General features: G+C 39.5%; 1 protein-coding gene across 1 annotated transcript; it reads left to right on the top strand.

Annotated features, from left to right (window-relative positions):
• The first annotated feature begins 1,261 nt into the window (after positions 1–1,261).
• Positions 1,262–13,401, top strand: irf2b (interferon regulatory factor 2b). Its single transcript, XM_073486662.1, has 9 exons — positions 1,262–2,210; positions 4,549–4,641; positions 4,735–4,834; positions 5,751–5,927; positions 6,066–6,112; positions 7,331–7,451; positions 7,857–8,009; positions 8,973–9,010; positions 9,700–13,401. The coding sequence occupies exons 1-9, from the start codon at positions 1,842–1,844 to the stop codon at positions 9,967–9,969; spliced, it is 1,368 nt and encodes a 455-aa protein (XP_073342763.1). The 5' UTR covers positions 1,262–1,841; the 3' UTR covers positions 9,970–13,401.
• The last annotated feature ends 2,477 nt before the right edge of the window (positions 13,402–15,878 follow it).

Here is a 15,878-nt window from a genome sequence, read left to right as displayed (position 1 = left end):
CTGTGTGTGTGTCAGGAAAAGATAACCCAGACTTTAGGCAGATCTCTGCTGGCCCACAGGGCTGTGACATGACCCTGTATGACTTTTTAAAACTGCCTCCTCGCACAGTCTGCATGCCTTAAGTGTGTAGGTAGTAAATAACACTGCTCATCAGACATCCTATTTTCTGTTCCTCTGTTTTTCAAAAATCTGTTTTCTCTTTGGTGTAAACAGAAAGGGCAATGTAGGAGGCAGACAGAGGCAGAGATTTCATAATCATACTGGTACTTCATCCGAAAATGAAGGTCTTTGTTATTATCTTGTTACTGTCTGTGTTTTTATTTTAAAGTGGACACATTCAGTGAAATAAATCCATAATTCATGGTCATTCATAATATTCGTTAGGATATAATTTATAAATATACAAGTCAGCCTAACATAACATTGGCTTTAAAGGGGCACTATGTAGTTTATAGAGGAAACAATTCAAACTCAATGTTTTTATATTTACAATATTAATGAGGTAAGAATACAAACTAAGAAATATGTATTTTTCCATAAGTGAATAAACAAGCTGTTCTCAGAGGAAAATAAGGTCCCAGAACACTGTTTGAAGCTAGAAAGGTGGCAGGGTCCGCCACATATAAACAAAATAAAACAGAATGAAACTGTGTTGTCCTTTAAGCTCAGTTTGTTTATTTAGATTATTCAGTCATGAAAACAAAGAGAGTGCATTTATTTAGTCAATAAAGAAAAAATCAGTCAATAAAGTCAAATAGTGCACCTTTAACAACATGAGGATACTACAGGTGAGAACATTGCCTTTATTGATAATATATTACCGATATCATACTTTACCAATAAGATACAATTGCATTTTCAATCATGTACACATTTTCATCAGCCTATAAAAAAAAACTTCTTGATTAAAACTCTTTCAAATGCACAAGTTCAACCATAACCTCCAGGACAGCAGCGCAGCACAGGCAAATAAAGTGACCATCTGCAGTTTTCAAATGACTGCAGGTGGGATGATATACACACGCATACAGAGAATTGTTTAGAGTTTCTGGTTTCGTTTCCAGCATCAACCGTGCAGAAACGGATGGAGGGGAGGAGGAGGAGGAGGAGGAGAAGAAGAAGAAGACGATAGAGGAAGTGAAAATGAAATCCTGCTCAAAGATCGTCTATGTTTTTGAAGAAAGCGATTCAAACAGTGTAGTTTCACCACGTGCTACTCTGCAGTAACACCTGGGCTAGCCTATGTTCTCTAGTGTAGTTCACACTCGTAAGATATTTTACTCAACCTTGCACGTTTTCAATGACAGCTTACGTAGTGTGCAATTTGCAATGTTTGGCCACGGTATTGTAGCCATGCGCGGGGGGACTACAAACTATGTTTCTCAACCTTATTACCGGAGTTCGAAAAGGGAAATCACATTATTTCCACTCGTGGATAATTGATCACAATGGGGGGAAAAAACAGAACACAATCAACAACTAAAGGAAGACGTAACATTGCAACCTCCAGTGCAGTTGATTTATCAAAGTAATTCTTGAATCCGCTGTGCTGAGACCTTGTTTTATCAACATTTACTGTAACTTTTGATTTCTTAATACTTTTCAAATTAAAACCATTAAAACCAGGTATTTTGCACTGATGTGCAACCTGTGTTTTGGTTTATTTTGGTATGGCAAGGTCACATCGTACTGAGAGCACCAAGTGTAACTATAACTAAAATTGTATTTTAATGCTTTTGGATGTACCGTGTAACACATATCCAGGTACTACAGATTAAAAAAAAATCTTGCTAATACTAGTGCATTTACAATGATATCCATTATGTTTATTAATGTACTAAATGAATAAAGCGAGAAAGGAAAGGTTGGTGTCGGTCTTCGTGGTACTGAGAAATAGCAGCAGAGTGAGCCCTCTTCGTGTCGGATTTTGTCCAGGGGAGCGCGCACGCGGCCAAGAGACTTCCGCGACGGCGCTCGAGACCGACCCAAAGCGAGAGCACGAGCGCAGGAGGGGGATTTCCAGCTCGAGCCCCCACTTCCCGAGCCAGCCGTTGTTTTGCTTTCGGTCTGGACACAGAAACAGAAATAAACGACGACCACACTTTCCCTTTTCCACTTTAAAGCACAAACAAATCAACTTGTCCAACTTGAGCCGCGCTTGTCACTCTGACAGCAGGACCGCGAAGCTACAGGCCGTCCAAACTGAGCAGGTAACGTTTGATTTCCGCATATTAACGTTGTTGACTTGCTGCTCGCAGCAGACAGACTTCCTACAGGACGACATGACGGATCCCTGCTAGCTCGCTGTGTGTAAGTGAAAGTGGGACTGTAGTTTGTCTCCGCGTTTGTTGACTAGCTATGGCATTTATTTTCACTTTTGACTCGGTTGTTTTTGGGTCAGCACGCTGGCAGACAGCAGACAAACAGACCGCGGTTAACTCGAGTTGACCCCTGTTGCTACATCAAACTTTAATCCCAAATAAACCTGTTGCTAACATTGAACGTTACTTAAGGTCAGATCTGTGGCTGGAAGTTGTTTTTCTATCGCATGCAGCTAGTGAGAGAGGGCTAGCTTTTGTTAGTTTGAGGTAAGGACGTGAGTAAAGTTTAAAGTGTAGTTGTAACTGTATTTGTGTGTGTGTGTCTGTGAGGCGACACACTGACTTGTGAACAATATTCACGTTGCATTCAGGCCTCCGTGTCTGTGTTAGTGCACCAGAGCACTGTTATTTGAACTAAATTACAGCTAACTTATCATATTTTGCCATTTAGAAATGTAGACATTTAAGGAATAAAACGTTTTTGAGTGATTGTCAGTAAGGAGGGCAAGTCATGTCAAAACGATCTTCAATATCATGCTCAAAATATCACCTTTAACCACAAATGTAGTATTAGACCTTGTGAGTTACATGTATAATGATGGGTTTAGTAACGCAGACATTGTAAATGTTGTTCATTATTCATTTTAATCATACAGCCTGGCTTTTGTTGAAATCTACTTCTTTTTTTTTTTTTAGGATCATAAGTGTCCCTCATTGTGCAAGCAGGAAAAAAGCACATTGCCACATACTAATATAACTGTCAGCGTTGGTCTGAAACTAGTTAAAAGCCTACCCACATGATTTTCTTACATTTTTTCCTTTTCAGCCCTAAAACTAATTACTAATGTTTCCACAGCCATCAAAACTTTTGATTTGAAATATTTAACTACCACACAGTGAACCATATTTTAACAACCATTTTAAATCTAATGTTGGCAATAGTAATATAGAGCATATGACAGTGTCCTCAGGCAGCCTGTGTGTATGAATGCTGTGTTTTTCAGTGAGCAGTAAGCCGGATGCAGCTGGAAGTTTCAACAGTGTGGCTCATATGGGATAATATTTTGTATTTGATGCTGTGCCATGTCACCCTGTTTGACCTGTTAGGGAGCTGGCTCTCACGTCAGGCGGCAGTGTGTTGGCTCACTCTGGCGAGCATGGGGAGTGTCAGGCTCACTGGCCGGCTGATGTTGCCCACCGGACTTTGGTCACATCAGAATGCAGGGATCATAACCCTGCTCTTAAATCAAATGTGTGGGGGGTGGGGTGGGTGAAGATTGCTCGCACTTGAGTAGAAATCATACTGAAGATACTGAATCAGGTATTCAGTATCTTCTTTTAGTTCTTTTTGTTGTCTTCCTTCTTGTCTTTTCTGCACAAATATTGTATTTAAACTTTTAATTAATGAGTCAAAGAAGGCCAGTATGGGGTTGTGGATATGAGCGGATAAGGTTGCTGCAGTTACAGACAGTGAGCAATAATTTATGACACCTGTTCTTTTACGCAAATTGTTAAGTGAAACAGTAAACTCTTATCTGAATTTTATCTTTACGGCCACAGACAGAATGGATTCAACAGTCTCCTTAAGTGGTTGCTTGCTCTCACATTGGTTTACAGAGTAAATCATGTGCTACCGTGATTGGATATTTGTATTGTTGCCTATGCCCCCCAAGCTGTTTTGGACAGCATCAAAACTAACTTATGACTTTTCCCAGATCTAAGGATTGTGTTTAATCTTCAGGGTCATTATTGTGTATTAATCACAACTCTTTTTTATATTACATTTTAGAGCCAGACTGATATATTGGTTGATATCTATCATCTGTGTTATGTCGTCCAATATGCGCTGATATGAAAACTATTTTGTTAGAGATTGTAAATGAAAATGGGTGCATTAAATTCCCAGTGAAGTTTTCTGTGTCTGTGTGCTGTCATTTTAGACAGTAAAGTTTATTATCCTGCCTTTGTTAGATATCTTTGCTACTAGTGTTTAGCCACATTTGAGGGATCGCTGCAAAAAAATATGTGTGTTTCGGCTGATATAGGGAAATCAGAATTTTGACTCCCTAATAGCAGTATCGACGTCAGCCCCAAAAATAGTGAATCGGTCAGGTTCTGTTAAATATAGAACCAATCCTCTTGAAGTCTTTTAAATTTAAATGTTAGCAGCCATCTACACACAGATATGTCTTTTATAATATGTGTGTGTATTTTTGTGTGCACACAGGACAAAATGCCAGTAGAGAGAATGAGGATGCGACCGTGGCTGGAGGAACAGATCAACTCATGCCAAATACCAGGGCTCAAATGGGTTAACAAAGTAAGTGTACGCTGATGCGTCCACACACACACACACACACACACACACACTGCTGTTAAAGTTCACAGACTGATGAAATATAAACATCTTTAGGAAAAGAGGATCTTCCAGATCCCGTGGATGCATGCTGCGCGCCATGGCTGGGACCTGGAGAAAGACGCTCCGCTCTTCATGAGATGGGCCATACATACTGGTAATACACAGATCCACACTGTACACCGTCTGCTTCTCCTTTTCAGTGGTTTTCATTTTCATGCCTGCCAGACACTTCGGCAGTTCTCTGTCTCAAATCAAAGAAACTTTCGATTAGCATGAAAGTAAGAAATCAAAATGATCAAGTTGTGAGAGCGTGCCATACATTCAGACAAGCCACACAGAGATTCCTTTACGGTGTCTTTGTTAGGAAGCACACAGTAAAAGTAAACAGAGTAATAGTAGGAAATCCCATGACTCCTTGCTGCATCAGTTAAGAGGAAAGTGTTTAAAAATCAGCAAAGTTCTTACCAGGAGGACGTCCCCAGGGTCAGAAAAAAGATAACAACAATGATATTAGGAAGCAGTAATGGTAGTGTCAGTGGGAAATGTCACTTTATCCACCAGTTTCTTTGGGAGGTTACTGGGGAAACGATTATAGGTGACACACTAGCAATACTTAGTTGGATGACCAAGAAATGAACTGATTTTGCAGTATTTAATATATTTATGGCCTATTTTTCATAGCAAGCAAATCCACAGAACTATATATATTTTTTATATTTTTTTTTTGCCCATGCTAGCTGTTGTCAAACTAAATCATAACTATGTGTACACCCATTAAAACCAATAAAGCAAACTAAGTCACAGTTTACTGTCATAGTTTTTATGAAAAAAATGTTTGTATTTGTGTGTCATAGCTAACAAATGCACATAACAAAAAAGCATTTTTTTTTAATTGTGTCTCGTCTCTCACAGAATAGTGAGCAAATCCTAACTGAATAATGTGTTTAAAATCATAATTGAATGATTAATCACCTTGAAAATGATGGTGATTGTTGTGTCATAGGCCATCTGTAATAATAAATAATCACTTGGTCAATCATCTGTGGTTCTCTGTTTCTGTGTATGTGTAGGTAAATTCCAGCCAGGCATAGACCGTCCAGACCCCAAGACGTGGAAGGCTAACTTCCGCTGTGCCATGAACAGCCTGCCAGACATCGAGGAGGTGAAGGACAAAAGCATCAAAAAGGGAACGAATGCCTTCAGAGTTTATAAGATGCTCTCCTCCTCAGAGAGAAGCCTGAAGAAAGGTGAGTGAGATCCTCAGCTCACTTTTCTAGATTTGATTCATTTCCCTTAAAAGGATTTAATTATAATGCCATATTCACTGTATTATGACAATTGTCAGATATTTTCTGAAAGGTGTGTGTTTCTGTTTGTCCATTCAGGAAAGAAAAAGACAGACAAGGAGGGGAGGACCAAGGGAAATAAAGAGGTAGATAAACATGTAAAAGCCATTTTACATACTGTATGAAACCCACAACCTTGTTAAATACATTCAGCATGTTATTTTAGCTCTGCAGCACTGCTTACAATGGCAAAACACCACAAAGGAAGATTGTGTTTCTGATTTCTCACTCAGTCATTGCAATTAAATGTCCTCCTGGCTAGTTCTGTGACATGTGAAGCATCACAGAAATATTAAGTGAGAAATGTCATGCCAAAGCACAGCAGAAGATTTCTGGAAATCTTACTCAATGAGCTGGCAGGTTTGCAGAGTATCTAACATGAACAATTTAATCTGGCTCTGGTTCCCACATGACACAGACATTTCCCAGAAAGGAGAGGCAGTAAACAACCCTTCCTCCCCCATTTGGTTCTGCCTGTCCAAGCAGTGCACCAGTGTAACCAGTAGCTGCTAAAGGAACTGTAAACTAATAGGATTGACTTCTTTCATTTCCAGAGTCAACAGAAAGGAAGAGAAAACATTCACTGTTGTTTAACCTTTCTGTGGACTATTCTCAATTCTCAATTTGAATCTAAATTTGACTGAAGAATTGAAGAAAGAATATAACTACTAGTTATGACTATAATCCAAAATATAAGTACATTTAAGTACAATTAAATAAATACACTTATACTGTATTTTCCTTCAGAAACACTAATTTTGTCCTAACTTTCCTAGACTTAAACTTAATTTAAGAAGTAATGACAAATTACATCTGTTCAGTCTGCTTAAACAGAGATAGAGATCAACAAGAACACATCAATTTTTTTGAGCACTTGTTTGATATTTGGCTGTTTTAGTATATTTTGGTCACTTTGATTTGTGTGTTTACTTTCCTGAAATACTCCAGACATCAGAATTGTACCCTGGTCTGTTCTTAGGAACAAGCTGTTTATGAGCCTCACTAACAAGTAAATTTGTAAAGCTAACTACCAGAGAAACTCTCTGCACTGCGGCACAACATCCCAGCTGTCTTATTAGAGCTTCTCATTAGTACAATTAGAATGTAATGAAGTGATTACATTGAGCATAGTGTGTTTAAATGGGCAGGTGAGTATTGATGTGCATATAAGTGATATAAATGGTTTAGAGGATTGTTTTCTGCTCAGTTTGTACAGCTTATATCGTTGTCTGCAACTTCAAAGTCACCCTTCTTTTTGGACACAAACACTGATCTTTTTCTTTGCCTTTTTCTTTTCCCATCAGGAAGCTTCTCCATCTCCAGACGGGACTCTTCTTGATACTCATGTTGGACCTGTTGACTACACAAAACAGGAAGTGATCAAGCAGGAAACAGTAGAGTTTACAGTGATGGACCGTGCCTCAGGTACTACAACAGTCTTCTATGATTATTTTGTGGCTGTTGAGTTCAATGACTACATGACTTGAACATACACAGCACGATAGCTAAATCCCTTTCTAGTACGTTCATTATCTGCATTAACTGTTTTCCTTTACTGGTAAGAGTAATCATTTGAGAATAATAACAGTTAAATGCTCTGCCATGCAACCAGGTCGAGTTTACATATATTGAATAACTACAGTTGTTTTTTTGAGGTGTACTAACAGCGGATGGAAGAGAAGATTGTAACTCTTTATCTTGTCACAGTGTGTAGATGTGTAACTAGATCTTGCCACACACTTGATAATTTTTTTTTAATTGATAAATCATTGACTGCATGAGAGTGAATCCAGCCCATCTTAACATTACATCCTGTCTGCGTGTTCACAGCCATTCATAGTTCAGTAGAAGACCACGTGATCACCAGCGAGCAGCTGCCATTCGTCTGTCAGACGATCGAAGTGACCACCGAGAACGAAGAGCAGACTGTGAGCTCCTCCCACTCGTACCCGCTCCAAATCTCGCCTGTATCTTCATGCTGCGGTGAGATGACGCACACAAACACACACACATCACATTTTACCACATTAGTTATGAGAAGGGGAATAAATAAGTTACTTGTATGGGACCATGTTATTCAGAACCACAGATTTGACCACAGTTACAAAGAGCGACATGGTGGTTACCAGGCATGCATACAAAGAAGGAACTTTATAGGACACGGCTACAGCTACTTGTGTGTTGAAACACACCGCTTCATCTGGCTGTCAAATCACTCCTTCTGATTAAGTGTTCATTTTGAATAGCCAGCAGAAATAAACTGTGGTTCAGATGTTGACCCTGTGAACTCTTCATATCTTCCATTACATCATCTTCTGTGTCACAGTCCTCAGATCTTATCTTAAGTGTGGAACAACGTGGACAAACCAGCTGAACGATAGACGATCATGACTGTGAACAGTAGTTTCATTAGCTGTATTTGTAGTTCGAAATGATCAATAACTAAACAGCCTCAAACTGAACACGGTGATGCCTAACTATTTTGTGATGCTTAGAGTTTCATCTTACATAACTTGTTTAACTACCGGCTTGAGATCTGTGTGTCACCTCTCTTTGCATTTCAATCTTCTCTCTTTCCAACCGGTCATTCAGGCAGAGTTGGCTCTACCAGTTTACAGTTGTAATCATTCCATCTGTACAGAGAACGTTTTCAAAAAACTCTCAGGCTTCAAATTAAATCTTTTATGTTCCTTACTTTAACATATTGTGCTGCTGTGTGCAAATGGTTGCTCTTTTTAAACTGTGAACAAACTGTTGTTGAAGTTTCGCCTTTGTGGTTAAAATCAAGGTCTGATTCAACTCTTCCTCTTTCCGATGCTCTGCATATCCTTCCCTTTCTCTTATTCTTTCCCCTGATTGTATGTGATCTAAGGAAGACTTGTTGCAGAATTGTTATTTCCTGAATATAAAATCACGTAGTCCTTTATGTGTGTGTTATTTCTACAGGCAGCGACACAGACAGTGATATAGAAGACACCAAAGAGGTGAGTCTCACATAATAAACACTTATACATAGAAGAGAGAGTAATGAATGAGTAAATAACTGCTCTGATCTTCAGATAAACAGGTTTTTACCTGTTTCAACCTTACAGCTGAAACAGGGTGTGTGTGTGTGTGCGTGTGTTCCTTCCTGTAATGTTGCGAGAAACTGAGAAAAGGGAGGGCCTTGTCTGGAACTGTGGTTGTCAAACATTAACAGTTGATTTAAGGTTGCCATTTGTAGTACATTGTACTCAGTGCGCACACACACACACACACACACACGCACACACAAACACACACACACAATCACACACAGGTGTACACATACACACACACACTCTTATCAGTGGTAAGATTAGTGTTCTAAACTGTGTGTTGTAATTTCTAAACGTTTTAGTCGTTTAGTCTCAATAAGGACTGGAGTGTTGTTGACACTAATGTCGACACGTTTTACATGTGGTGCACTTCATCCAACGACATCCTGTGCAGCAAATCATGTACAAATATTTGGACTGTGTCAGAGATTCAGCTCTGTGGTCATTTTTGCCGTGGTGTTTTTGGTGTTGTTTTTATGCTGTAATCCAGCACAGTTTCGCCACAGCATACGTCAGAAATGAGAAAATAACTGTGTTTTTGCTTATGCAGATGTCTGACCTTCTTCATCTCCTTTTTCATTGTTTTCAACCTACAGGGTGTCGCTGAAGTCTGGAGGCGGGACTACAGCACATCAGTTCTCAGGGTTCCCACATGTTCTCTCCCCGGCATGGCCACCTTCGTCACCGCGAACAAGCCCAACTTCAGGGTGACCAGTACGCGGGACCCGGCCCCCCTCATCAGCTACCACACTGACGGCTGGAAGCCGGCCTACAGCCAGAACTCTATTGTGTCCACGGCCAACAGCCACACCCACGAGATGCGCGCAAGTGTCATTATGAAAACCTCTGATGTCACTTCGTCCTGACCTCTGACCCCAGTTGAGGGAGTATCATCACTGCTTCCAGGGCATAGGAATGACAGATTGTTTGTTTTCTCCATCAGGGCCATGTGGAGCTTCAAAACCTTTGATTTTATTGTAGCTTCTGTTTGGGCCATGAATTCTCTCACTTTTCCTCTTAATTGGAGAAATTGCTGCCTGATGTTAACAATATTAGTGCACTGATTGGTGAGCATTTAAGCCCAGTTAATTTTTATCTGTCTGCGTGATGTAAAATTCATCATCATCTTCCCATGTCTGCAAGGGCTCACCGACCATCCGTGTGCAGCTTGTAAATTTAAGGGCATGTGGACCGTACACACCGACAGACAGGTATGCAGACATGTGGAATCTGTGTGTTTGCACATCCGTTTTTAACTACATCTGGCTGTTGACACACCATAATCATTCATGTGTCACTGGTAGATCCGTTTCTCTGATGCTTTGTGCTAAAACTTTAGCATACACAATGCCAACAGGAAGACACTCACCTTTACTTTTATCTCATGAAAGAAAAACTTGCTTTTGGTTGTGGAAGTTTCTTAACATGTTCATATTGCACAACCGCCTGTAGATGAATACATTTTTAAATAATTTTTTAAGTCGGTATTGCCTAGCTGTAGGTTTGAAACTTAGTTCTCATGTTTATCCACTATGTTGGAATTTAAAAGCACGCAGTCTATGATCACCTAAAACCATCACAGGAAGGAAGGAAGGTGTTTTTTATTTCATACACATTTTTCTGCTCTCCTCCATGAAATTGCCAGATTTATCTACATGTTGTTTATTCACCATGAAAGCAACACTATGTAACTTTTAAAGTAATTCTGGAGAAAGTTGATTGTTGAGTTGAGTCAAACACCAACGCTTTAAAAACCAAATTAGGTCTTTGGCGTTGGACCCGAACCATTGATTTTTGTTTGGTATTTGACGATCTGGTGCACTCCGCCACTTGCCCAATGTTAGCTTGGATTGACGACCCTGCAAAGTATAAGTGGTTACAGTAATGATGGATGGATGAATGGATGGATGGAAAGATACTCAACAATCATCTTTATGCATAAATCACAATGTGTTGCTTTAAGTATAGAACCAACTATCTGTTACCAGTTAACAATAAAAGTGTAATAGTGTTAGCATGAAACATCACAGCAGTTGCTGGGACACATGGCTGGAACAAAGATTGTAAACAAAAAAAAAAGTATGAAAAATCACAAACCAACTTTACTAGCAGCAAGTTGCAAAAAGAATCAAAGGCTTATTGTTTCATCATGATTAATAATGACAATCATTATGAAGCCCTGATTGGCCCTGCGGTGGAAAGCAGGCGTGTGTGTGTGTGTGTGTATCTGTCCGTCTGTCTGGAGACCTCAGGACAATGTAGCCGCCAACACACAGACAGCAAGAACGACAGACTCACTGACAGACAGACTGACAGACTGTGAACAATGTATTCATGTCCTCTCCTCTCTCCTGGTGTTAATAATGTACATAGCTCATATGTATGTGTGCCTGCAAAGCCGCTTCTGCACCTTACGGACAGCACTGGTGTGTGTGAGTGTGTGTGTGTGTGTGTGTGTGTGTGATAGAGAGAGAGAGAGAGAGAGAGAGAGAGAGAAAGCCTTATTGAAGATGTGTGCCTTTGATAGAGTGCAGCTGGATTCAAACTATCTGTGCTTCAGTCTGCGAGTGTGACATTCAGGTAGCTTTCAGGAATTGTATTCGGCCCTGTTTGGATCAAGACAGCAGGCAGTGTGATAGTGTGGAGCATGGAGGAATGGAGAAGTGGTTAACATTAGTTTTGTTTCTCTGAGTCTTGACCTGGTTAACTTTAGTCAGCCAGTTAATTCTGCGAATTTGAGGTGAATATCTCACTCTGATAATGAGGAAAAAGGAAGTTCAGGTTTGAGATGCATCACAGAGGACTGTGTCATCATCAGGAGAGGCTGAACTCTGTTGTTTTTAAGTCACTTTTTTACATTCTAGTCTCTGGGCTCACTCAGAGCACACTTGTCACGGCCCTTTCTTTGTTTTGTCCACCTCTCCATTCTTCCCAGCTTAGAGTACAGTAGCCTCTAGCCTTAATCCTGATGTCTTGAATGAAAAATCATTCTTGACACCTTAAAGTACAAATATATGCACAGAACGATGAACGTTGGCAGCAAATGGAAGACATGTCTTATTTGTTTGTATTTAGGATATTATAATGTACCTTTTTAAAGGACCAGAATATGAAATGTTCATATAACGTCCCCTGAGGCTCCTCAGTTATGACCTATGATGATCTGAAAGCTACTTGTGTTAGCAGCGAGCAGGCTAAAGCACAGGCTAAAATCCCAGCCTGCCTTTAACAAACTCCAGTGGGAACAGCTCTAAAAGTTCCTGTAGGAAAACAATAGGACAAATAGGAACCTGCCATGATTTTGTGAACCAAAGCACTAGAGAGATATACACTGGACGCACATCACTATCATGGTGAATTTATTTAAGATTTTCATCAAATCAAAAGGGGTTTGGACGAGGAGTAGGCGTTGCTTTATCAAATGTTTCTTCCATGTGCCTTTCTATTGTTAGAAACTTGCTTCTGTTTCCGTGTGGTCACACTTAATGATAGTTCACGATTGGCTGCAATACACTGGCAATATTTAAAGTAACGTATGCCAACAATTTTGTCAACAACACCTGTCTTTTTTAGCCATGCATTTGTCCTTTTGAGCCCGTTTTGTTTTCCATAGTGATCACATCCTCTCTGAGTGATATTGAAAAATAACCCAGTGGTTGTAATGATCCAATCAGATGCTGTTAATTTTTTTTTGTGCCTAATTACTTTAAAGTGTTAAACAGGGTGATCCATGTCAGGCCTTTTTAATTTAATAAAAGTTTATGTTTTCAGTATTGAAGCATTAGTTGACCTGAAATCAACAAGTTCTAAAGTTACAGATGATCAAGATTTGTAGATGAACAATCTAATAATCAGACCCCTCTGTAATTCACATTGCCGCAAAAGCATGACCATGTTATTACAAAGAGGTCTAGCAAAGGAAAAACTGAAGTGCACTTATTAGTGGAGTCCATGTCCGCTTTGTCACGTGCATAAAAGGGACGTCAAAGCAGCCAGAAGTCAGCATTGAAAGTCGTCAGATGTTAGATGTCGGGGAGATGTAATAATGTTCTCAAAAAGTGTCCCTCCACGTTTTGATTCCTGTGAATCGCTGTTCAGTTAAAGCCGAGGTGTGTCTCACATACCATAAAGGACAACATTATCATTCAGCTCAAAGAACAATTAAAGACTTCAGTGCTTAGCTTCTCGCAACCGGGTTTCCACTGCAAACACGTCACAAACTGTTTATTGTCTGTACATTATGAAAACTACATGTGAATCAGCATGTAAATCTGAATAAAGACTTGTTTTTGTATTTATTCCAAGGTGTTAAATGTGCTTTATTACACAGCGAAGGACAGTTTATCTCGCACACTCATAAAGATCAGAGTCCACTTTTATGGCTTATGAGAGACCTTGTTTATCTGTTGCTGTTGAGGAAAAACCTGTCCAGTAAAAACAAAGTCCTCCGTCACGGACGTGCGGCCCGTCCTTGGAAAAATGAGGTTAGAGCTCCGGTTTGATAAGACACAAAGGCTTGCTGATGTGTGCAAGTTAGTGCATGTAATGACTGCAGGGGTTTGTGTGGTTTTAGCTTTTTGTCAGAGCAGATGTCTCCTTGTTTCACACACAGCTCATTCAGTTTAACCAAAGCACTAACTGCTGTTTCGGTTTCAGTTGCTGTTCTCAGTTCTTACTCTACTTCCTGTTTGTCTCCGAGGCCTAGATGGATAGCTGGCACATTGCCTTGACAACTGCTAACCACATGCCATTAATCACAGTTAACAGTCTGTTTTTTTAGTATGTTATAACGGCTATATCTTGCTGACTTTGACAAGTTTCCTTTGTGTTCACGTCTTCTTTTTCTTCCTCATGTCCTCTGCTCTAATCTGGAGCACTGGCAGCAAGAGTCATCTCAAAAAGTCCCTACTCTGTTTTCTATTCCCTTTAATGTGAGTTCTTCAAATACCGGGAGGAACAAAAGAAATGGCTTCTTAAAAATGACTTTAGGAAAAGCTTGTTTTCTTAAAGTTCATTTATCTTGATAACATGCTCAGCAAAACCAATTCACTTGTCAATTTCAGCAAAAAGAAGAAAAACCTCACACACCACGTTAACAAAAAAGGCAGATTTAGTCATAGTTGTAATTTAGTTTAAGCCATAAGAACAGTTTAGACTTTGACAGTCTACATTCATATAAAATGTAAAGTGTTATAGTAAGCTATAAAGCCAAGGTAACCTAATCTGCAAACAGATCATACTAACAGCCATGCAGTGGTGTCTCACTTATGCCATCTAGTGTTTAAAAAGAAAAACTGCAGTTTTATTTATTTGATACAAGTATGCCCTATATCTATACCTATTATTCCCATCCGAATGTTCATGCATTGAAACAAGTGCCTGTAGGAATACTTCAAAAACATTGTAGCAAGTCCTTTTGAGCCACTTATCCCATATAGGAACATAATAATAATAATAATAATAATAACAATAATGACAAAGACAACTAGATTGGTGCTTTGAAAATGATGCGGTCTGTAATAAAATCATGAATAATCCAATCAGTCAATCATCATCAATCTAAACAGTAGTGGAAGTACTCTGACCTTTTACTTACAGGTAAAAATATCAATACAACAACGTAGACGTGCGTTACCCATAATGAGATGGGTATGATGGACACGAGTGGTGGATAGTTGAGTTTTATTTTTCAGTAATAAAGCCTATAGTAAAGTATAAAAATAGTCCAAAGGGGTAGGACTCAAAAAGTTTTCCAACTTTTCACTGCTTGATTTAATTAATTGAATAATTTACTGTATTTATAAGTACAGTAGATGAGTAAATGTAGCTTCCCACCACTGGTTCAACTATATTATATCCTAATGATGTTTAATTTGACATGTGGTCCACATTATACCGTACAACAGCATATTCATCATTTAGAACTTGGAAAATATATCTTATCCATGTTTGTCCCCAGTAGTTAAAGTGCAGCCGCACATGAAGTGATCATACGCTGCACTGTGCCAACATCAATGGAAACAATACAAGGCTGGAGGCTCATTGACATTTTGCTCTTTCAAAGCCAGAAGCTCATCTTTAGCTCTAATGGTCTCTCCAGAGTGTCCTCCGGCGTCATCACAGCTGACCGGCGCTCAGTCTCATTCTTTAGTCTCTCTCACAGTTTGGTCACAAGAGCTTTTTGTGCCAACAGAGAAGATCTGATCTCCTGGATTTGTGAGGATCTTCTTAACTTCCTCTCAGCTTTTGAGCTAAGCTCCCAGAGTTTCTTCCTTTAGTCAGACTTTTGCAGATTTGGACTACTCCTCTTCAAGTGTATTGCTAATTTGCAGATACTTGGAACCTCAACACAATCTTCCCTGAGCCAGAGCTTTTTCAAGAACAGCTGGGGATACTTTCTCATTATTCAACGCTTTCTCAAGAGCCATACTGGCCTTTTTTTTCCTTTTCAAGATCATTTTCAGTTTGGTATCTGAGAACTTTTCCATCTGTATTGTATCCTGGTGAAAAGCCCTGTCAGTCTTTCTTTCTCCAACATTTCCTTTTCTCTCCTTCTCTTAGTCTTTTTTTATCAGAAGTTCCACTTTATGCGGATCATCCATCTGGAAAAACTGAGTTGGTGGAGACACGTCAACACAATCTTCTTGTACAAATAGAACACCCTGAATCTCGCCATCTAATTTGAGGCTGTGGAGTGCAGAGGATTTTCACAGCAGTCATATGAAATGTCAATCATTTCCTAATCACTGTTTGTGCACAGGATATCCACAGTTCT

Source organism: Pagrus major, chromosome 18, assembly GCF_040436345.1.
Source record: "Pagrus major chromosome 18, Pma_NU_1.0".
Lineage (NCBI taxonomy): Eukaryota > Metazoa > Chordata > Actinopteri > Spariformes > Sparidae > Pagrus > Pagrus major.
Note: the sequence above shows the minus strand (reverse complement) of the source record. Positions and strands in the feature narration are given on the sequence as shown.

What these genes read in the sequence shown, in the direction of transcription:
- irf2b (XM_073486662.1), top strand. Translation starts at nt 1,842, where the DNA reads ATGAATAAAGCGAGAAAGGAAAGGTTGGTGTCGGTCTTCGTGGTACTG. An exon ending in GGCTCAAATGGGTTAACAAA is followed by an intron (nt 4,642 to 4,734) that starts GTAAGTGTACGC and finishes AAACATCTTTAG; the next exon opens with GAAAAGAGGATCTTCCAGAT. An exon ending in AGTGATGGACCGTGCCTCAG is followed by an intron (nt 7,452 to 7,856) that starts GTACTACAACAG and finishes GCGTGTTCACAG; the next exon opens with CCATTCATAGTTCAGTAGAA.